The sequence below is a fragment of the Dromiciops gliroides genome, chromosome 1, assembly GCF_019393635.1.
Source record: "Dromiciops gliroides isolate mDroGli1 chromosome 1, mDroGli1.pri, whole genome shotgun sequence".
Lineage (NCBI taxonomy): Eukaryota > Metazoa > Chordata > Mammalia > Microbiotheria > Microbiotheriidae > Dromiciops > Dromiciops gliroides.
In genome coordinates, this window is record NC_057861.1 from 278,573,453 (window position 1) to 278,597,049 (window position 23,597).

The window sequence follows — 23,597 nt, forward strand, 5'->3', positions numbered from 1 at the left end:
AGTGAGGGGAAATGTGTTTGTCTGTGTGTGTGTCTGTGTGTGTGTGTGTGTGTTTGTGTGTATGAGGGGAGTGCTTCATGAACACAGACATTATACTACTTTGAAGTAGACCATGTCTCTGTGATGCCCTGACTCCTCTCTGACACATCAACACACTCCATGAAATGGTAAAGGATGATGGTACATCAACATGCTCAATGATTATCACTGACTCCTATAGGAAGAGAAAAAAATGTACTAGTACTCTGGTTGCCAATTCTCTTCAACTTGAAAATTATTTTGTGTTTATCTGGCAAATGATTTGAATTTACTTGTCTGTTTTACCTTCTATGTATTTTGAAATACTTATCCAAGCTCCTTGAATGTAGGGAATGTTTAATTTTATTTCTGTATTTCTAGTCCTAAAACACAGTGCCTGGAATATAACAGGCACTTAATAAATGTTTGTTGAATGAATGAGTAAATGATGTGGGTATGGCATCTATTGTTTTACAGATGAGTCAACCGAAGCTCAAAGAAATTAAATAACTTGCTTATGGTCACAAAATAAACAAATATTGACTCTAGAATTCAAACCTAGGTCTCCTGATGCCAGATCTATCTCTATTTACATTCCCATCACTACTACAAAACTCTAATTATTTTTAGCAGGCTTCCCTTTTCCTGGTCCTTTCCTCAATGTGCCTGTTGTGCTATATGTACTTACTCTATTTTCACATTCTTATTTCCCATTGGGTGGTGAACTCCTTGATGACAGGAACTATGTACTTATATAATTTTATTATTTTGCCTGCCTACATAGTAACTAGTACAGTTTTCTGTATCGAATGGATGCATCTTATACATGGTGTATATTGACTGAAAAGACTAGTGACAATTCAGAGATTTAGAGGATAAGTAGCTGCCTCAACTTACTGAGTGGGTCTGGGTGAAAATGCCATTAACATTGTCTAACATAGTGTAACAGAAATAAATCATAATTCACTACTGTATTTTAAGGGTCCCAGTTTTGCAAATGTGTAAATAACAGAGCAATGGTATAAAGCACAAAAGTCATTCTGTGAAGTCATTAATAAGTATAGCACATCTCCATTTTGAGGAGAAGATGAAGGGAACCATGGCCTCTAAGCTGAATATCATACATGGGACAATTTCCTAGAATCCAGTTAGGGACTGTAGCATTTTAAGTATTTCAGCTACTTTAGTTTTATAACATTCAGTTAACTGCCACTGGCTCTAAAACTCTGCTTTTGTTACTCCCAGAGAGAATAAACACCCAGGGAAGCACTGATGGGCCACTAATCCTGAAACAGAAGGACTTCAGAGTTTCCACTTACTTCTTTTACAAACCATTGACAAAAGGCAGGACCAATCCATTCTCTTGCATGAATGCCGCAGTCTATCCAGACAGCTCTTTTGTAAACCCGGGATCTTCTGCCCAGCTGAAAACAAATGTGTTCATAATAACAATCATAGGATTTTTTGATTCAATGACCAATGGCAAGATTTAAGAATCTTTCTTCAGTATACCTTTATTTTGTTGAATAACCAGCCAAAAAGGGGAATGAATTTGCTATCTGTCCAGGAAGACTAGGCCTACTTTATGTAGAAGAGGAAAATATCCTGCCCAGTTTACAGATCAGAGAACCAAAAATGTGCCTCAAATCTGTTGTCTCTTTCTCTGAGTATTGCCTCATGGGTCACACACATTAGTGCCAGTTTTATGATTATGCAATAATATTTTTCCTACAAAATTTCTCAAAGAGGCATCTTATGCTTTAGAAATCAGCCTATTTCTTGGGTATGGGTGGGGGAAGATACAATATGAAGCAGAAACCAATGGGAGTTTGCTGAGCTAGATGGAATGAAGGAAACATGAGGTGATAGTTTTTTCCCCTTACATACCCTTGATTTATTTATGCTATTTCTAGCATGAGCTAGATGATTTTCAATTCAATATATAGCCCCTGACATGATATTCAGAGGATGCCTAGCTATATCTAGCTCTTCAAAAGTTCATCTTGAGCATTGAAAAAACATACAATTTCCTAGGCCATTAATTTTCCAAATGCATCAACTGAAGAGGGTGGAAAGAGTTTTCCAGAACTTTCAGTTGGGGAAAATAAGTTATAATCCAACAGCCTAACAATAACATCTTCCCCCCAGATTAGCAGTCAAGATTGACTTTGAGAACATGTGAGAGCAGGAAAGGCAGTGAGCTCCGGAGCTCATGACATGATTGCTCCAAAAAACATCCAAATAACACCATAGGAAAATGCCCAGAGCAGCAAAACTCACAGAAGAATGTGCTGAAATCATCTTCTAACCAAGAATGGCTTGGAAGGTCAGAAGGAGGGAGCTGCTGTGCTGATACAGGAGTCGGGCCCAACCCCACAGTCACCCTGACACAGATCCAGTCTCAGGAAGTCCTCACCAGAGAAGGCGACCCCCAGAGCCTCTGAATCATCTGAAGCACCAGTGTTGTCTGGAACTAAGCTCACAGTCTGGTGAGTGGGCTGAGCCCTGGGCAGGGGAGAGACTACAGGGGTCTATGCTGGTGCTAAGGCAGAACTTGGATTTTACACCCCTCCTGAGAACCAGGAGGTAGGCTCGAGTAGCAGGGCCCCAGGTAGGGGAGGGGCACAGGCTCATCAGAGCTAACAACCACAACACACAAAGCTGGTTGATTGGCAAGTTGGTCTGGGGTGATCTAGGACCAGGAAACAGGCCAGGTGAGGGAAGAACCTGATTCTCCTTAAATCATACCACCTGGGACTTCTTAAGCTTGGGATACTGCAGCCTGGAAACAGTGCCCCACTTTAAGGAGCTAGAAGTCAAGTAAAAGAAAGACAAGATGAGCCGACAGAGAAAGGTTAGGACCATAGAAAGTTTCTTCAGTAACAAGGAAGACCAAGGGGCACCCTCAGAGGAAGATGTCAACATCAGCGCCCCTATATCTAAAGCTTCCAAGAAAAATATGAATTGGTCTCAGGCCATAGAGATGCTCAAAAAGGACTTTGAAGATAAAGTTAGAGAAGTAGAGGAAAAAATGGAAAGAGAAATGAGGGTGATGCAGTAAAGACATGAGAAAAAAGTCAACAGCTTGAAAAGTCAAATGGAAAAGGAGGTACAAAAGATCTCTGATGAAAATAATTGCCTAAGAATGAGGATTGAACAAATGGAAGCTAGTGACTTTATGAGAAGCCAAGACACAATAAAGCAAATCCAAATGAATAAAAAAATAGAGGGCAATGTGAAATATCTTCTGGGAAAAACTGCTGACCTGGAAAATAGGTCCAGGAGAGATAATTTAAAAATTATTGGTCTACCTGAGAATATGTGAGAGCATTGCAAAGTACTCCTTCTCTCCACCCCCACCTCAATAAACAGCCCTATGACAAACTGGAAAAATATGAATATTTTTGATAAGTATTTCATCTGAAAAAAGTAGGTACAAAGTATTCCATATAAAACAGCAATTTCCTATTGTTTTTTACCTTTAATATAAAAAGAGGTCTTCCCTCATATGATTTTCCAATAGAAAACATGTGAACGAGGCCTGAGTGGGTTTTATTCAAATGATGCATCCAATTTTGAATCTGAAATCACAAAAGTAAAAAGAAAATCTGTCAGAGTCAATTACAATTATATCAGAAAAAGGAGAAACTGAAAAGGGCAAAGAGAATACCAACAGAAACTATCACAGGGAACATGACATACACAGAAAATCCCATTTTGTGTACCCTGTATATTAGGTAACCTATTTAATCCCATTTTTTTTCTGCCTCTTTGTTTTTAATGGTATGATGCCTCTTTAAGTTTAGTTTTTAAAGTATTCCTTCTGTCTGATATACTAATACTATAGATTAGAAGAGTGATATATTAATGACAATTTTGCAGTAGAGGAGCTATGCATGAAAAATTTACCAAATTGCACTGGTTGTCTTTAAAAAAAAATTCTGGTTGTCTTTAGGTGGGTGGGACTTTTTAATAATTTCTGCTCTCTGCAAAATGGCTATGGAGTAAAAGGTAGAAATTAACTTCAGGAAAATATGGATCCCAAAGATTTGGATATATTCATCTGTATCATCATTTTTTTTTTCTTCAGAGGAAAGTAGGATCTCATGGGACTAAAATTTCATAGGGAAGTCAGCCCTGGAGGGATAAGAATGGAATTCTGGAGACATTAAGAGAGAGAATTCTGATGAAGAGGAAAAACAGGAATTGATTTAAGAGACTAACAGGAATACACAAAGAACTAATCAACGTAGATGTGTGGAAGATGGAAGCAAAGGCAGATAACAGAAGATGAATCAACAATGAACAATGAATGTCAGCATGGAATAGTCCTGTGAGAGAAATTTTAGAAGTGCTAAAGCTCAGAATATTGTAGAGCAGATTTTTGTTCAGGGGTGAATTGGACTAGGCAGACTTTGAGCTCTTTTCAGTGATTCTCATGTATTTAGGGTTACTGAAGCGTTCTCCACCCCCCCCAGGACAATGAGGGTTAAGTGACTTGCCCAGGGTCACACAGCTAGTAAGTGCCAAGTGTCTGAGGCCAGATTTGAACTCAGGTTCTCCTGAATTCAGGGCCAGTGCTTTATCCACTGAACCACCTAGCTGCCTCTGTAAGCAGTCTTAAATAAAATTTATGGACCAAAAATTACACTTACACTAAACTTATATTCATTTTGTTCAGTCATTATTCAGTCATTTCTAACTTTTTGTGACCCCATTTGAAGTTTGTTTTTTTAACAAGCATACTGAAGTGGTTTGCCATTTCCTTCACCAGCTCATTTTACACATAAGGAAACTGAGGCAATCAGGGTGAAGTGGCTGGCCGAGGGTCACATAGCTAGTAAGTGTATGAGGCCAGATTTGAACTCAGGTAGATGAATTTTTCTGATTTTCAGCCTACTGATCTATCAGCTAGCTGCCCCCATATCTATCCATGGTTATCATAAATAAATTCCAAGGTATATGATGTCAGTCTTGGAGTTGAAGTTGCAGTGAATATATGTGCATATATATATATCATGATATGCAGTGCATATATAAAACAAAAAGCCTATTTTGTTTACTTTTGTTTACTTACTTCTTCTAAAGAGTGATAAACTTCATAACTATATCCTGGAAGTGATCTACGGTTCCGTTGGGCCCTCAAGCTGCTTCCTTTTTCCAGTGCTTTCTGGAGATCTGCTATTAGGACCCTGGATTAGAAAACAATAGTTGTTGATAAAGAATAAATTAAAATGGGAAAAATTTCAAAATGAAATAGAAATTATAGTTTTGCAAAGAGATATAGAGCAGAGGTAAGGTGGTCTGAATATGTCTTACGAAAATATTTGAAAAGATTTCTAATTCAATGAAATAGAAAGTGCCAAATAAGTACTACAATTATTCTAAAATACACACACACACACACACACACAAATCCCATTTTGTTTGCTCTGTACTTTAGGTGATGTGATGAAATAATGAGATTTAGGAGATACTCAAAGACCCACCTGGAGATTAATCTAGACTGATTGAATCAAGTGAGAGTGATTAACTGCTGATTAGCCTACTTCAAGTTAACTGGATTGTAATCACACCTAGAGAACACCTTCAGAACCAATGGATTTGGATGATGCCAACCAATCAGCTTGAAGCAGTGTGTAAGGATAGCCTCTGTTCCAGACCTATAAAAAGCTTCCACAATCAGTTTGCTGGAGAGAGTTCACGATTGAAGCAGGCTTGTGGCAGAGGACTTGAGGAAGAACCAGACCAGGCTGGAACTCTAGGCTAAATAGGCTTTTTTCTTAACTTTCTGAACTCCATGGGAATACCTCTATGCTTTAATAAATGTTTAATGCCCAAGGACTGGTGCTAAAGCTTCTAATTTAAGGTGACCACAATTTAGATCTTAAACATCACAGTGACCTTTTTAATTCTATCTTTTTTCTACCTTTTTTTTAGTAGTGCAGTGACTCTTTAGGTTTAGTCTTAAGGACTTTAACACCACAGGGAAAAGTAGAATTCACTAGAAAGGAACAATTCCATTGATTGTTTATGAGCTACTGTGAATCCTTCATGCTTTCTTTACATTTTTCAAAGGGTGGTATATAGACTATTTGGTACCTACTATATATGTTGTTACCTCAAGTGATTGTGTGGGATTTGACCTATTCTATTTTTAAGGTGTTATTTTGTTCAGTATTTTTTTGTACCTTCTTTACCAAGCTGTTGACATTTTTCATGATTTTCTTGCATCACCATCATTTCTTTTCCCATTTTTCCTCAGTCTCTCTTATTTGATTTTTAATGCTTTTTGGAGCTTTTCAAGGACTTCTTTTGAGCCCAAAACTTATTTATATTCTTCCTTGAGGCTTTAGATGTATCAGCTTTGACTCTGTTGTTTACTTCTGAGTTTGTATTTTGATCTTCCCTGTCACCATAGTACCTTTCTATAGTCAGGTTCTTTTTTTTCTGTTTGCTCATTTCCCCAGCCCATTTCTTGACTTTTAACTTAATGTTAAAGTTAGGCTCTGCTCCAGGGTTGTAGGGGGCACTGTTCCAAGCTTCAGGTTTTTTGTGCTTTTTTGTGTTTTCAGAGCTAGTTCTTGGGATCTGTAAGTTGTCAGTTCTTCCAAGGTGGTATGATCTAAAAAGAGGTGTATTTGCTACTTCCCTGACCTGTGCTTTGTGTGACCACAAGTATTTTTTTCTAACCTGAAACTGTGACCAGGGTCCCTTCACCCCTCTGGCCATAAGATCCTGTATTCTAGTGCTCCTCTTCACCCTAGGAGTGTGATTCAGATCTAAATATGGGCAATGCAACTGAGTCCTGGACCCAGTGCCAGCAAAGGTTCCCATTTTATCTCATTTTGACCATTTATACAACTCCCTTACTGTCTGTGGGCTAAGGGCTTCAGAATAGGCCACTGCTGATTCAGTTGCCCCAAGGCCTGCTGCTAGTTTGCTGTTGTATGACCTGTTCTAGTGTAGCTTGTACTAGAGCTGGACTATACTCCACTTTCACTCCAGCATGACAAACCTTTCCTAATGACCTTCTAAGTTGTCTTGGTCTGGAAAATTGTTTCACCCCACCCTTTTGTGGGTTCTTTCACTCCAGAATTCATTTTGAGACATTAGTTAAAGTTGCTTATAGGAGAATTTGGGAAAGCTAATGCAAATCCCTTACTTTTCTCCACCATCTTTGTTACACCCCCAAAAAGAGATAATTTAAGATTTATTGGACTACATAAAGGCAATGGTAAAAAAGAGTCTAGACATCACATTTGAAGAATTTACAAAAGCAAACTTCTTTGGTATCTTAGATCTAGAGTAAAATAAAGATTGAAAGAAAAATAGAAATTGAAAGAATCCACTGGTCACCTCCTGAAAGCAACCTCAAATAAAACCTCCCAAGAATATTATAGCCAAATTCTAGAGGTCTCAAATAAATGAGAAAATATTGCAAGTAGTCAAAAATGAACCATTCAAATATTGTGGTGCTACAGTCAGGATCACTTAAGATTTATCAGTTGCCATGTTAAAAAAAACCAGAGAGCTTAGATTATGATATTCTGGAAGGCAAATGAGTAAGCATTACAACCAAGAATAACCTACTCAGCAAAATGTAGTAAAATCTTTTGGGTGGTGATGGTGGTGGTGGTGGTAGTGGTGGAAAGGACATTTAATGTAATAGAGGACTTTCAAGCATTTCTGATTAAACCAGAGGTGTATAGAATATTAACATTCAAATACAAGATTGAAGAGGAGTATCAAAAGGTAAAAATTAAAGAGAAATTATAAGGGAATCAATCCATTTATATTTCCATATGTGAAGATGATATATGTAACTCCTAAGAACTTTATCATTATTAGAGATATTAGAAGGGCTTTAAATAGACATAGGGCACAAGGTGAGTTGATTATGTTGTGATGATCTAAAAAATGGATAGATAAGAAAGAGGGATTTGGAGGAGGAAGGTAAAGGAGTAATGGGAAAATTATCTCACATAAAAGAGGTGTGCAAGGAAGAGCTTTTACAGTGGAGGGGAAAATGGGGGAGGCACACAATGGCTCTCATATGAATTGGTTCAAAGAGGGAAGAATACACACATATACATATACACATCTATACATGTGTATACATACATTCATACATACACACTCAATTGTGTATAGGGATCTATATTAACAGGGAAGTAGGAAGGAAAGAGGATAAGAGACAGAGGATAGTGATAAAAGAGTAGATTAAGATAAGATAAGAGAGTAGATTAAGGGAGGCAGTGGTAAGAAGCAAAACAGACTTTCGTGGAGGGATAGGAGAGAGAGAGAGAGAGAGAGAGAGAGAGAGAGAGAGAGAGAGAGAGATGAGGAGAAGAAGAAATGGAAATAGGATGGAGAGAAATACACAGTAATCATAACTGTGAATGTGAATGGGATAAATTCACCCATAAAATGTAAGTAGATAACAGATGGATTAGAAGCCAGATTCCAACCGTATGCTCTCTACAAGAAACACAATTGAAGCACAGGTTTAAAATTGGGGTCTGGAAAAGAATCAATTACACTTCAGCTAAGGTAAAAAAAAAAGCAAAGGTATCAATCACGATCTTGGACAAAGCAAAAACAAAAATAGAACTAATCGAAAGACATAACTAGGGAAACTACATTTCTATGTACCATAGACAATGAAATAACATTAAAAAATTATAGCAGGTTTCTCTGATAAAGACCTCATTTTCCAAATATATGGGAAACTGAGTCAAATGTGTAAAAATAAAAATCATTTCCCAACTGATAAACAGTCAAATGATATGAATACATCGTTTCTAGAAGAATTCAAAATTATCTATATTCATAAGAAAAATGCTCTAAATCACTATTGATTAAAGAAACAACTCTGAGTTACCACCTCACACCTATTAGGTTTGCCTACATGGCAGAAAAGGAATATGACAACTACCAGAGGAGATGTGGGAAAATTTGGACATTAATACACTGCTGTTGGAGTTGATAGCTGATCCAACTATTCTGGAGAACCATTCGGAACTGTGCTTAAAGGCTATAAAACTGAATGCCTTTTGACCCAGCAAGACCCACAAGTAGGTCTGTGTTCCAAATAGATCAAAGAGAAGGGAAAAGGACCCATATGTGCAAAACTATTTTTAGCAGCTGTTTTGTGATGGCAAAGAATGGGAAATTGAAGACATGCTCATTAATTGGAGAATGGCTGAACAATTGTGGTATATGGTTGTGATGAAATACTATTGTGCCATAAGAAATCATGAGCAGGATGCTTTCAGAAAACCTGTAAAGACTTACATGAATTAATTCAAAGTGAAGTGAGCAGAACCAGGACATTGTACATAGTAACAGTAATAGTGTAATGATGATCAACTGTGAAAGACTTAGGTACTCTGATCAATAAAATTATCCAAACCAATTCTGAGTCATGAGGAAAAACACTATCCCATTCACACACACACACACACACACACACACACACACAGAAAGAGAGAAACTAATGAATTCTGAGTACAAATTGAACTATATTTTTTCACTTTATTTTTCTTGCTTTTTTCGTTGCAAAGCTAATATGGAAATATATTTTTGCATGATTTTACATGTGTAATTTATTTCATATTGCTTGCTTTCTTAATAGGTGTGGGAGAGGTTTGAGGGAGGGAGAGATTTTGGAACTCAAAATATTAAAAAAATGATAAAAATAAAAATAAATTTTAAAAATTGTGAAAGGGTCCATAGACTTTCCTAGATAGCAAAGGAGTCCATAACAAAAAGGGTTAAGAACCCTTGTCTTTATTCTCTCTCTCTCTCTCTCTCTCTCTCTCTCTCTCTCTCTCCCCCTCTGGGCTCCCTTGGGTTTAGCTATCATCTCCATGCAGATTATTTCCAGATCTACATATGCATCCCCATTCTGTCCACTTTTTTTCACTACCTTAAGTCTCACCATTCCAGTCCATCTGACAAACTGCTGCCAAAGTAATTTTCCTTAACTGCAAATCTCATTACCTGTCTCCCCATTCAACCAAATCCAGGGGCTTCCTGTTGCTTCTAGGAAAAATATGAACTTATCTCTTTATCTTTTAAATCCCTAAACAGAATGGTCTCAAACTCCCTTTCCAGCCCCATTGAATGTTATCCTCCTGATTGAAACTTGCCTTTCCTCTGTTCTTTATTCATGACACCCTCTTTTCCATCTCTCTGCCTTAGAACTGGCTGTCCTTCACTCCTGAGAATGCATCTCCCCCTTACATTTGCCTCATAGAGAATCATTCTTCCTTTACAAGTCAGCTCTGATATAATCTTATGCATGATACTTTCCTTATCTTTCCCCCAAAGTGTTATTTATCTACTTCCCAAACTATCTTGTCTTTGACTGCTTTGTGGGTATATGTCTGTATACCTACACACACCTACACAAAAACATACACACACACACACAAACACACACACACACACACACACACACCCTGCCATGTATAAATTTTAGCTTTTTGCTGTATATATTTTCATTTGTACTTGTTGATTTCCCCATTGGAATGTATTTATTATGTTTAGGACATTTAAAAATTATTTGTGCTTGTACCTAGCCAGCGTCTGACATCTAGTAGAAGCTTAATAAATGCTTATGGATTAATTAATGAACAAATAGGAAGATCTGGTAGAGAAGGTAGAGAAAAGGAAATATGACTAACTAATCAAATAGTGGAAAAGAATCATTGCCTTTTTTCTTTGTAAAGATTTTAAAGTTTTGAGTTCTGAATTCTATCCCTCCCTCCTTTCTCCTTCCTTGAGGCAGTAAGCAGATATAGGTTAGACATGTGCAATTATGTAAAACATCACCATATCAGTAATTTTGTACAAGAAGACTCAAATAAAAGAAAAAATGAAAGAGTAAAAAAATAGCATGCTTCAGTCTGTGTTCAATCAATACCAGTTTTTTCTTTGTAGGTATGCTTCATTATTAGTCCTTTGGGATGGTCTTGGATCATTGTATTGCAGAGAATAATTCTCATTAACAGTTCTTCATTGAATAATATTGTTGTCAATGTTCTCCTGGTTCTTCTCACTTCACTATACATTAGTTTATATGTCTTTCCAGGCCTTTCGGAAATCATCCCGCTTGTCATTTCTTATAGCACAATAATATTCTGTTACAATCATATATCACAGCTTGTTCAACCATTCCCCAATTGATGGGAATCCCTTTGATTTCCAATTCTTAGTCATCACAAAAAGAGCTGCTATAAATATTTTTATACAAATAAGTCTTTTCCTCTTTTTTATATCTTTTGGATATAAACCTAGCAGTAGTATTGCTGGATCAAAGGGTATGCACAGTTTTATAGCCCTTTGGGCATAGTTGTAAATTGCTCCCATTCTTAGTTACCTGTCCTTATTTTTCTTTTCACCAAGTCTTTAAACAATCATGAATTCTCTTTATATTCCTCTTTTTAGGTAGCTCTTCTTTTTCCTCCTTAGCGGAATTATTTCCATTTGTCACTTCAGAATTTTATTCTTGGGAGCTTCTGAAATTTCCTGGGTTAACTTCCCCTGTAGAAATTTAAACCACAGAATCATATATATCAGAGCTCTGTGCTGTCATGTCAGGCTATATCTGCCTATATCCTATTTCTCTATCACAAATTATAAGATGGGGCAGGCATATTTCTCAAGCTTTCCATAACTTTACTGAAGCAATTAGTTCTTCCTTATTAAGAATATGCATTTTCCTCACCATTCCTTTCACCTGTTGAAGAATGAAATTAAATTCTTGACTTTATGATATTAGCTGCTCTGCTTTTGATGAGAGCTATGGAATGTATCTAGATTACTAGATCATCTAATCATTATATCATATTTCTGTGCCAGGAATATGATGTTTTCCCTCTGTCCAAGTAATCTGAAGTATATTTCTATAACAATATCATTCCATTTGTCCCTCTACTGCCATACACCCAAATGTTCCACCATGCTTTTACATTCTTATTTCTGGATTTTTTCACTTGAGCTTATCTTTTAGGAGAGCTTTTTGCCCTTATCTATTTGGCTTCTTTTTTTCCAAGAACAAAAAAAAAAGTATATTTTATTTAGCTCTTCAAACATTTTCCATGAATTGATACATGCTCAATTTCTTACATTATGATAGAATTGTAGAATAGTAGAACTGAAAAGGATAGGAAAAATCACTTAATATCACTTCTTTCATTTTAATGGTGGGAATGCTTAAACCATTCAGTTTTTATTCAGTGTTGCTCCTTCTTTTTTAAATACTTATGCTTTGATTTTTTAGGTTATGCATTTTCAAATCATGCAAAATATATTACCATATTAGTCATGTTGTAAAAGAAGACACAGACCCAGAGGAAAAAATCATGACAAAAATACAGAAAGAGAAAAATAGTAGGCTTCAATATGCATTCAGAGTCCATCAATTCTTTCTCTGGAGTTGGATAGCATTTTCCATCATGAGTTCTTTGGAATCATTGTATTGCTCAGAATAACTAAGTCTCAGTTTTTAAAAAATAAGGCATACCCCTACTGATCGATATTCAAATCAGGGCTCTCATCCCATATCTCAATGATACCAATAAATATCATATGTTTCTTTGTGATAGGATCTCAAGTAAACCTTGTTAACCATATTTCTTGCATTCGAACATAGACATTTGAGGTAATGCATTTTATCACTGATTCTTATCTTGGATTTGTTTTATGTGAATTATTGTTCTCTATGTTATTCTTATTCCTACTGTATAACTATCCTCTATGGTATGGTCTGTGTAGGTAGGTCACTTCTCTGCTACCATTCTCTGATTTTCAATTAGCATTGTTAGATTCTAGTCAAATATATTTTAACAGCTTTTTAATTAATGTTGCATCTTTTGCATGACACAATCACTCTAGTTAGGCATAATAGATTGTGAAATGTTTTTGGTTCTGAATCCCTATAGTCACCATTTCTGGCACATAGTAGGTTGCTTAATTAATGCTTGTTTACTTGATTTGTTGACTTGGTCTACAGTTTTTCACTCTATCCACAGAGTCAATTTTTAAAGTATCATTCAGAATCTCCCTCTTAGATGTCATTTAAAAAAACCAACTATTTACTTCTCAGATCTTTCTCACTCTTCTGATTAAAACCTTTGACTTTAATTGGCAGTCATGATAAAAGTACCATGTGTGCTAGTAGGATCTTTAATTACTGGCTCAGAACTTTACAATCATTAGGAATACATTTTTATGTTCATTTTGGTACTTTAATTCATTCCTACATGGATCACTAGATAAGTGCAGGAGTGAACAGGTTTGACAAATATTTGGAGGGTTTCCAAAATATCCTGAATATGTAATTAAAGGAGATAACAAGGGGCTGTGAAGGGTGCAGGAATGCATACAAATAAGTATATGCCAAGTAGGTTGTGACACGAGCAAAGGAAAAAGCCCAACAAAGTGCTCACTTTAAGGCTTACAGAATGCTTAAAACAAAACCTCCCTGAGAGGGAAGGTTGCTCAATCTCAAGGGTTATACCATGGTCATCTGAAACATCTTTACCTGAAGTTGGAGCTACTGGTGTTGGCAGATGGCTCAATAACCCTTTATAAAACAGAGTTCCTGCTCAGATTCCTTATTATGAACTCTCCCTCCTTACTTATTTCCTTTCATCTTCTCTTCTCCAAACATCCCACTCATCACCTTTATGTTTTGGGATTAGTAATGGATTCCCCAGTGCTATCTCAGGTTTGCAGATTGAGGTTAAGTGTACTTCTCTGGTCTGTAGTCTTCCTAGTGCATAGAGCAGGTCTGGGTATTTCCTTCATAGGCATTTTATTTCTTTTGTAACAAATTATTTCAGGAGTTGTACTCTGGTTCCTAGTTCACATTGTTTCCTGAAGCTACCTGGCATGCCTAGAAGGCTGTAGAACAGTTAACACAATTCTAGTGTGATCTTGTTATTTTAGAGGCTCTAGAATCAACCTGTGACTAGGGATTCAGTACCAGAGACAGCTCATAGGTGATTGCTCTTAACTGAAAGAACTGTGTTGTATAAGACCATGCAGCATTGACTTGGACCACTGCCTTCTGTATCCATGCACTTGGCACCATATTAAACACACAATTTCTCCCTGGGGAGAGGGATAGAAGAAAATACTAAGCTGGATTATATGTTCCAAATTCATTCTCAATACTGAAACATTTCAGGAAACTGGATCATTGGAGGAATAAAGCCACAGATCTTATAATCTTCTAAACTAAAAGCAAAAAGAAAATCCCATTTCTAGTCACTTCTATATTTATCCACCATCCACTCAGCTGCCAAATCATGTGCCTAAAGCACATGTCTGACCATGTCACTTTTCTCAGTTGTTAGAGCTCTCTACACCCCAACCAAGAATAAGATTTTGCATTTATATAGTTCTTTAGGTTATTTGGAATGTATTTTCTATTTAATTATCCATTACATATTTATTCTCTTTAGTAGAATGTATGTTTCTGGAAGGCAGGGGCTATTTTTATTTTTATTTTTTTATATTTTTTTAATTTTTTTTTTTTTGCAGGCAACGGGGGTAAAGTGACTTGCCCACGGTCACACAGCCAGTAAGTGTCAAGTGCCCGAGGCCGGATTTGAACTCAGGTACTCCTGAATCCAGGGCCGGTGCTTAACCACTGTGCCATCTAGCTGCCCCTCTATTTTTATTTTTAATCTTTGGGACTCCAGCTCCTAGGCTAGTGCTTGGCATATAAGAGGTGGTTAATAAATACTTCTTGTTGAAATGAAAAACAAAGAAGGAAATTGTATTAGATCTGGAAAAATATATGTTCTTGGCATTTATTCTGGGAGGATATAGGACAGGATGACTCAGGAGCTGTCATCATTGTGCCTTAGCATCATAAGGAAGAAGGGACTTTCTGAACTCCCCAGACAGGCATTTCTTGCTCCTTTTTAGTTTGTATGTGGGGCTTATTTTACATTTTCCCAACAGAAGTTTGTTTACCATCAAGCAGCAAAGTAGAGTAATGGATAGAATGCTGGACTCAGAATAAAGAAGCCCTGAGTCTGAATCCTGCCTTGGACACTTAATTAGCTGTGTGGTTCTAGACAAGTCGATTTACTTAGCTATGCCTCAGTTTGCTCATCTATAAAATGAGGGTATTGGACTTAAAAGTCTCCAAGGTCCATTCCAACTCAAAATCTATGTTCCTACATACTACTAGGATGCTAGTCATGCTTCCTTCAGAAAGCCAAGATTCAAGCTATATTTATTCATTTATTTATATATCCACCCACCCACCCACCCACCCATCCATCCATCTATCATCTATCTATCTATCTATCTATCTATCTATCTATCTATCTATCTATCTATCTATCTATCTATCTATCTATCTATCTGTCTGTCTATTTTAATCATAGAAGTATTTTATTATTTTCCAGTTACATGTAAAGATAGCTTTCAACATTTGTTTTTTTATAATATTTTTAGTTCCAAATTTTTCTCCCTCCCTCCTTTCCCTCTCCCTTCCCCAAGACAGAAAGTAATCTGATATAGGTTATATATGTACAATCTCATGTTGTGAAAGAAGAATCAGAAAAAAAGGGGAAAATTTCAAAAAAGTTTAAACAATATGGTTCAATCTTCATTTAGATTCCACTGTTCTTTTTCTGGATGTGGAGAGCATTTTCCATCATGAGTCCTTTGGAATTGTCTTGGATCATTGTATTGATGAGAAGAGCTAAGTGTATCACACTTGATCATCACACAACATTGCTATTACTGTGTACAATGTTTTTCTGGTTCTGCTCACTCACTTCACTCAACATCAATCCACTTAAGTCTTTCCATGTTTTTCTGAAATTTGCCTGCTCATCATTTCTTCTAGCACAATAGTATTTCATTACATTCATATACTGCAACTTGTTCAGCCATTCTCCAATTGATGAGTATTCTCTCGATTTCCAATGCTTTGCCACCACAAAGGGAGTTTAAGCTATATTTATTTTAGTTTGGATTTTTTTGGGGGGGTGGGGCAATGAGGGTTAAGTGACTTGTCCAGGGTCACACAGATAGTAAGTGTCAAGTGTCTGAGGTCATATTTGAACTCAGGTCCTCCTGTATCCAGGGCCGGTGCTTTATCCACTGTGCCAGCTAGCTGCCCTTAAGCTATGTTTATTAACAGAGGTATGTGACAAGTATATTTTGCTCATGAATAATCTAATAAAGGATTCTCAGAAAAGAGAACAAGAGGAAGAGAGAGTTCATAAGAAGAAATCTGTGTAGGTTACTCAGTCTTCTGAAGGTTACTGAGTTGTCTGCTAACACCAAAGCATGTCATAGAAGAAAGTAAGCTGGCTTACAATTTCAGGTCTTGATGTTTTCTGTAGCAATTACAGAAATACACATTTTAATTTTAAGATACTTTTAATGTATTACTTCAATTAGGAAAAATAAGCAAAAGTAATACAATGAAATATCAAAGGGGTTATGAAGAAACAGAGCTGTGTTCTTCAGCTGGGCACTATATATTGACTCAGTCTTTTAGAGAAGAGAATTATAAAATTCTAATAAATATAACAGTGCACGCCTATAAAGATAACAGTACACACCTGGCAGCATAATATAGTGACTAAAAGAGAGCTGGCCCCAGATTCAGAGTGGCCTGGATCCAAGTTTTGCCTCTGACACATATTAGCTGTCCTGATGCAGGGCAAGTCACTTTATTGCTCAGTGCCTCAGGCAACTCTCTCAGACTATTAGTTGCAGAATTATTGCCCATCTGCAATAGTGGAGGAGGTTTCCTCAGCAGGGATATCCCTACTCTCATGAAATCACAGGTCAGTACCCCAAGCCACCAAACACATATTTATAACATATTTTCTAGTTTATAAAGCACCTTTCTCACAGCAAACTCATAAAGTAGGGAATTGCCCCATTATTATTCTCTACAGATAAGAAAACCAATGCTTAGAAAAGTTAAATGTCTTGTCAGAGACTACACAGCCCTGAGCACAGGCTTTACACCCTAAGTCTGTTGTTCTTTCAGTGACAATATACTTCCTCATAGAATATGAGAGCTGAAAAGTCCTCTAGAGTTTATATAGTTGAAATCTCTTATTGTATAAGATGAAGAAACTGAGGCTTGTCCACGCTCCCCATTGTCTTCCACCTAAGTAAGTGTGTCAAGATAATGGAATGTGATAGATGAGATTTGGCAGATACTCAGGGGCCCACCTGGAGATTAATTTAAACTGATTGGATTGCATAAGGAGACTGACTCCTGAATGGATTACTGGCTGACTTCTAGTTAAGCACATATGGCTGGTACTTAAGGGCACTTAAGAAAGCACGGTTCTCAGAAGCTAACAACTTTGAACTTTGACCACCTTCAGGCCCAGTGAACCAATGAATTTGAATGACACTAGCTAATCAGCTTGAAGAACCTCCCATTTCTGGGAGGGGAACAGGAAGGAGGAAGTGGACACTGTGGAGAGAGCTTGGCCTCTTTGGCTGCGGTGTGGTGGCAGGGAACTTCACAGGGGAGTTTAGGAAGGTGAGAATTTCAGGCTATAAGACATCTGTTCTAAATCTTTTTCTTTTACTATCTTTCAATAAACCCTTAAAAAAACCTAAACTCATTTGTCAGTGATTTTAGTCAGTTTCCCCCCAGTTTTGGGGGGACAGATTAGAATCCACATTTAGAAATTTAAATTACACATAAGCATTTTGTAAAAGAATGACAAGACTAAGTCTCATCTTTGACCTAGTAAATTCACTTTAAAAATTCCTTAGAACCCACCAAAAGAAAAAAAATATATAGTTTATATAAAAAGATGTTCATAGTAGTGTCAATTATCATGGTGAAAAAAATTGGAAAAAATCTAAAACGTCCCTGTACCCAAGAGAGAAAAGGATAAGAAAACCCTGGCATGTAAATACAATGGAGTATTTTATAGTTATTAGAAATTATAAATGTGTGTATTGTGTCAACACTTGAGAAGCTATGATAAAATCTTTAAAAAGGAGAATACAAAATATATAAACACTAATCAGACCTAATTAAAATTTTATTTTGGACATTAAATTAGGAAGAATTGTGAGGGGCATAGAGTCCAGTATATTTAGTATTCTTTTGTACAATTTGTTTGTTTGCAAGGAAAGAATTTATATATTTAAAAAGCTCAAATCTTGATATTTTGAAAAGAGTGCTAATATTATATTATCTTCCAATGACATTGATCTGATCTCCTTAACTCTGGGCAATAAAAATCCTAATGTTACATTGGAGGACACTTGGCAGTGTGTAGTTGCTGAAGCCCTCCCCCCTTCTCCCTTAACCAAGGTAGCCATAAAATAACGTGGAAACTCAATTATTTGGAATATTTAAAGATGCTAAGAGGTCCCACAGTGATATTCTCTGGGTTTGGCAGGTGGCTAAAAAGCTTTGTTTTTGTTAAGTCATTTTCAAGAAACAACTGTCATGTTAGTGGGTTTTGTACCATAAAATAATACTTAACAGCACCCATAAGTTTCTTTCAAATGACTGTAATTGCCCAGAGTAATAAACATAGTTAGTGTGATACAGGCAACCCAATCATCCATGCAATGAAGATTGGGATGTGCCAAGAGTACATAATCCAAAAAATCTTTTATGCTATATTTGCCATTGCAGTGCATTGTGACTTTTTCATATTTATGTCCCTCATTTTATTTTGCCTAGTCTAACATTAAAAAAAAATGAATGGAAGGCAAAACTAAGGGCGGCTAAAGGAAGATGACCACAAAAGACTGGCTTAGTTCAATCAATCAATCAATAAGCATTTATGGTTTGTCTCCTACATACATGCACAGAGCTGAGGATACAGAGACAAAAAGAAAACCTTTTCTGTCCTTGGGGAGCTTTCATTTTACTGAGGGAAAGAACATATATACATATGAGTAAACATAAAAATATATATATATATATATAAGCTATTTTTTAAGTGGGCAGAGAGAGATAGTGGCAACAGGGATCAGGAAAGGCAGGTATAGGAGGTAGCATTTGAACTGATTTCTGATGGAAGATAGGGTTTCTAAGAGGTGGAGCTGAGGGGAGAAAGTGTTTAGGCAGAGAGAATAGCAATGACAGTTTTATAAGAATAATGGTCTAGGGGCAGCTAGGTGGTGTAGTGGATAAAACACTGGCCCTGGATTCAGGAGGACTTGAGTTCAAATCTGGCCTTAGACACTTGACACTTAATTAGCTATGTGACCCTGGGCAAGTCACTTAACCCTCATTACCTCACAAAAAGAAAAGAAAAGAAAAGAAAAGAAAAGAAAAGAAAAGAAAAGAAAAGAAAAGAAAAGAAAAGAAAAAGAATAATGGTCAAGAGTACTAAAGTTCAAAATGATCTGAGACTGGTGACAAATGCTGAGATCATTTAAAAAGTTTTTTTGAGATCTTATCCAATATACAACAATTAATCCATTGATGTGGGTATTCTATCCTTGAGGTTAGCAATGAAAAGGGGAATGCATTCCAGGAATGTGAGGGCAGTGTGTTTGAAGGCAGAGAGTTGGACAATGGAATGGAGGTTAGCATGACTGGAAGAGAAAATGTGAAAAATGTGGGAAATGTAATGGAAATTCCAAAATTTAGGAGTGCCTAGTAGGAGTTGTATTGTTGTTGGTTTTAAATGCCAGGCTGAAGATGTCTAAACTTTATTTTAGAGACAATCATGAACCACTGGAGATTTCAAAGTAGCAGAGAAAGGGGCAGCTAGGTGGCGCAGTGGATAGAGCACAGGCCCTGGATTCAGGAGGACCTGAGTTCAAATCCGACCTCAGACACTTGACACTTACTAGCTGTGTGACCCTGGACAAGTCACTTAATCCTAACTGCCTTACCAAAAAAACAAAAACAAAATAAAAGTAGCAGAGAAAAACAGACAGGCCTATACATTACAAATATTTGGCAACTGTGTGGAGACTGGAGTAATATAGAGAGCTGCTGGAATCAAGGAGACTAGTAAGGAGAATTACCTATGGTCATATAGCTACTTAATGGTGAAACTGTGATTTGAATTCATATCCCCTGTTTTCAATTCCTTAATTCTTTCCACTAAAACATGCTTTCTCTCCAGTCAAAGAAGTAAAGTCTCTGCTTTTATCTTAGAGAAATTTCTTGAGTCATTCTTAATCTATCCAAATTTGGGCTGAGTTTTTCAGCTTAACATGTGAGAATTTCAATTCTTTGCTTCCCAACTTGTAAATTTTTGTAAATGAAGAAAAGGTAGGGTGGTGTAACACAGGGACACTTATCCTGTAGGTACCTGGTTCAAAGCACAGACAATTGTGAATACAACAACTAAGGCTCGTAGTTTGAATCCAGTTTGGGAAAATGTTTTTTTTAAACCCTCAGAGAATTTACTGAAGCTTTGATAATATCCTTAATATCATATTCAGGGATAATTAACTTGGTCCTGTATCAACTTGTTTTGGGAGAATGTAAACCAATTGGTTGATGTTTCTGGTGTAATGCAGTAGGTTAGGAAAAAATATAGGCTTGGGGCAGCTAGGTGGCGCAGTGGATAAAGCACTGGCCCTGGATTCAGGAGGACCTGAGTTCAAATCTGGCCTCAGACACTTTACACTTACTAGCTGTGTGACCCTAGGCAAGTCACTTAACCCTCATTGCCCCACCAAATATATATATATATATATATAGGCTTGCCAGCCCAGGGCTGTTCATGAATGGGTGATGTGCTTACAAACAGCTCCAATGGAGTTTCTGCAACCATAATCAGAGATATTTCCTTAAGTTAACATATTTCCTTCCCCTCTTCCATTCTCCTGAGTATTTAAAAGAAATAAAAATTTCCCATCAGTCTACTAGAGTGTAAACTGCTCCAGAGCGTCCCATTGTTTTCCCCAAAGAAAAGACAAAATGCCTAGACTCTCAAATACCCAGTTTTCAAAAGTTTTCTTTTACAAAATTGAGTTATGATTTAATATTACCGTTTTCTGGAGGGTATCATAGCCACAGGACTGAAGTCCAGTGCACCAGCTGCTATATTCTAAATATCTGTGCTTCAGGCTCTTGTTTGGTTTTCCTCTCCCAGTATGTGAGTTTTCTTTTTGATTTGCCAATGCTTGGCCCTAGTGCGGTGTGTTGGCTTGCCTGGGCTTCAGCTCTTAGCCAAGCAAACTTTGTACTCTTCATAAACAGTCTTTTATACCAAAAATCACATGAAGTAAACAATGTTTTATCATTAGCTATTGTATTTTATAATTAACTGATAATTTTGCATTTAACACAATGATATCACAGAATCGTGAGGTTGTTATAGATGGAAGGGCCATCTGATCCAATCCATACCTGTAAAGGAATTTCTCTGTGTAACATATCGTTAAATAAGTAAATTATCTAGTTCTACTTGAAGTAGTTATCTAGCTCTGCTTGAAGCCCCCCAAAGAGGGAGAACCTACTAGTTCTTGAGGCAGTACATTTTATTTTTGGACAGCTCTAGGTATTAGGGACAGTTAGGTGGTACAATGGGTAGAGCATTGAGCTTAGAATCAGGAAGACTCATCTTCCTGAGTTCAAATTCAGCCTCAGATACTAGCTGTGACCCTGGACAAGTCACTTAATCCTATTTGTCTTAGTTCTTCATTTGTAAAATGAGCTGGAGAAGGAATTGGCAAACCATTCTGGTATCTTTGCCAAGAAAATCCCAAATGGGGTCATGAAGAGTCAGATACAACAGGGGAACAATTGAACAAAACCAAAAGAAGTTATTAGGAAATTCTTCCTGATCTCAAGCCTAAAGCTGCCTCTTTACAACACCTAATCTTTAATGATATTGCCACCTCCTGAGACCAAACCAGTCTAATTCCTCTTCTATGGAAGTACTTGAAGACATTTATCATATCTCTCAGTCCTATTTCCAAATCTTTTCTCTTCCAGGCCTAACAGCCCCAGTGCCTTTATTTTATCTAATATGGTGTAGACTCAAGGCACTTCATTATCTTGGTTGAACTTTTCTGGTGTTTCCGCGTTTATAAATAAATATCGAGGTGCCTAGAACTGAACACAGAACTTTAGATGTGTTTTGACTAAACTCAAATAGGAATGAATCAATTAACATTATCTATGTTGTACAGATTAAGATAAGGAAGGAATGAGAGTTTAGTCAGGGCAGAAGTAATAGTTGTGAAAGAAGTGAGGGGTGGAGGAATTGAGATCACAACAAGGAAAAGGAACAAGGTAAAGGTTCAGAAGACATAGAATAAGATAAAGGAATTTCAGAATTTATTAACATGGAAATAAAACCATTTGTGGGTGATGGAGAGATGAAGAGTATGACTAGCTCTATGTGTATCTAAAGTCTGGTGAAGGAGTAAGTCATGGGAAGTGAGTAGAATAAGGAACTAGGAAGTTAGGGTATTAGAGGGAACATTAATATTTATATTCAAGACTCTTAATAATAGGGAAGAAGTTGGAATAGAAAGACTATGAGTCAGGGACTGAAGTCATTGAGAAAGGAGGGAAACCTGTGAAAGACTTAGCTACTCTGATCAATAAAATGATACAAGACAAATCCAAAGGACTTATGATGAAAAATGCTATTTATGTCCAGAGAGAGCTGATGAAGCCTGAGTCCAAATTGAAATATAGTTTTTTTACTTGATTTTCTTTCTTTTTTTTGGTGATAGGCTAATATGGAAATATGTTTTGTATGATTTCAACTGTGTAATTAATATATTGCTTGCCTTCTCAATGGGTGGGGAAAGGGTTGGTAGGACAGAGAGAATTAAGAACTCAAAATTTAAAAAAAGAATGTCCAGAACAAATTAATAATAAATATAAACAATTTTTAAAAGGTAAATGTTCCTCTAAATCATCAAAAAAAAAAAAAGACAATGGCCATCATTATCTGGAATGGGTGATAAATTTGGATAATGTAAACTTCAAAGGAGAAGTTGCCGAGTTATGTGGCATTGGGGAATTGGGTTTGCACAATGGCAGTCAGAAGTTCAGAATCACTCAAATGGAGAGAGTATAAGAGGATTCGGAAGATGGTAACTATTAAAGTAATGAGTCCAGGCAGAATATCAGTAGTTAGCGAGAGGTCTGTTGATGGTGGCAAGGGATTATACTGTGCCAGGTCTTCCTTTTAGGTTCAACCTTATGGGAGGTGGTGATGTGTCCTTTGAGGGTCCTGGGGGATCGCTTCACAGCATGCAGGAGCATATGAAGATATGACCAGGAACTCAGTCAGGAGGTGAGAGATGGCAGTGTGAGGTAGGGACAGTGCTGGAGAAGACCAAGACATTGGAAGGTAGGTGGTGGGGTCTTATCCAAGCTTGGATTGAATCTACCCTAGAGAAGGCAGGGCCTTGCACTATTTCTCTTAATGCATTATTTAGATTACAGTCACATCGCACTATCTATCATTCCCTGATCTCACTCTGCCTTTGCCTATTTCTAATCTTTGCTTACAATAATCCTACCTTTATCTAATCTTTGCCAGTTGAAATCTTCATTTTGTTCTAGGGCCCCAGCTCAGGGGCTGCCTTCTCCAGGAAACATTCACTGATTCAAT

At 36.9% G+C, this 23,597-nt stretch overlaps 1 protein-coding gene across 1 annotated transcript in view; it reads right to left on the reverse strand.

The window, feature by feature from the left end:
• CPA6 (carboxypeptidase A6) overlaps positions 1-23,597 on the reverse strand; it is a 354,688-nt gene that overhangs the window by 101,919 nt on the left and 229,172 nt on the right. The window contains 4 exon segments of the mRNA XM_043977877.1: positions 694-705; positions 1,334-1,442; positions 3,498-3,599; positions 5,096-5,210. Of these exon segments, the coding sequence (XP_043833812.1) occupies positions 694-705; positions 1,334-1,442; positions 3,498-3,599; positions 5,096-5,210 (338 nt within the window).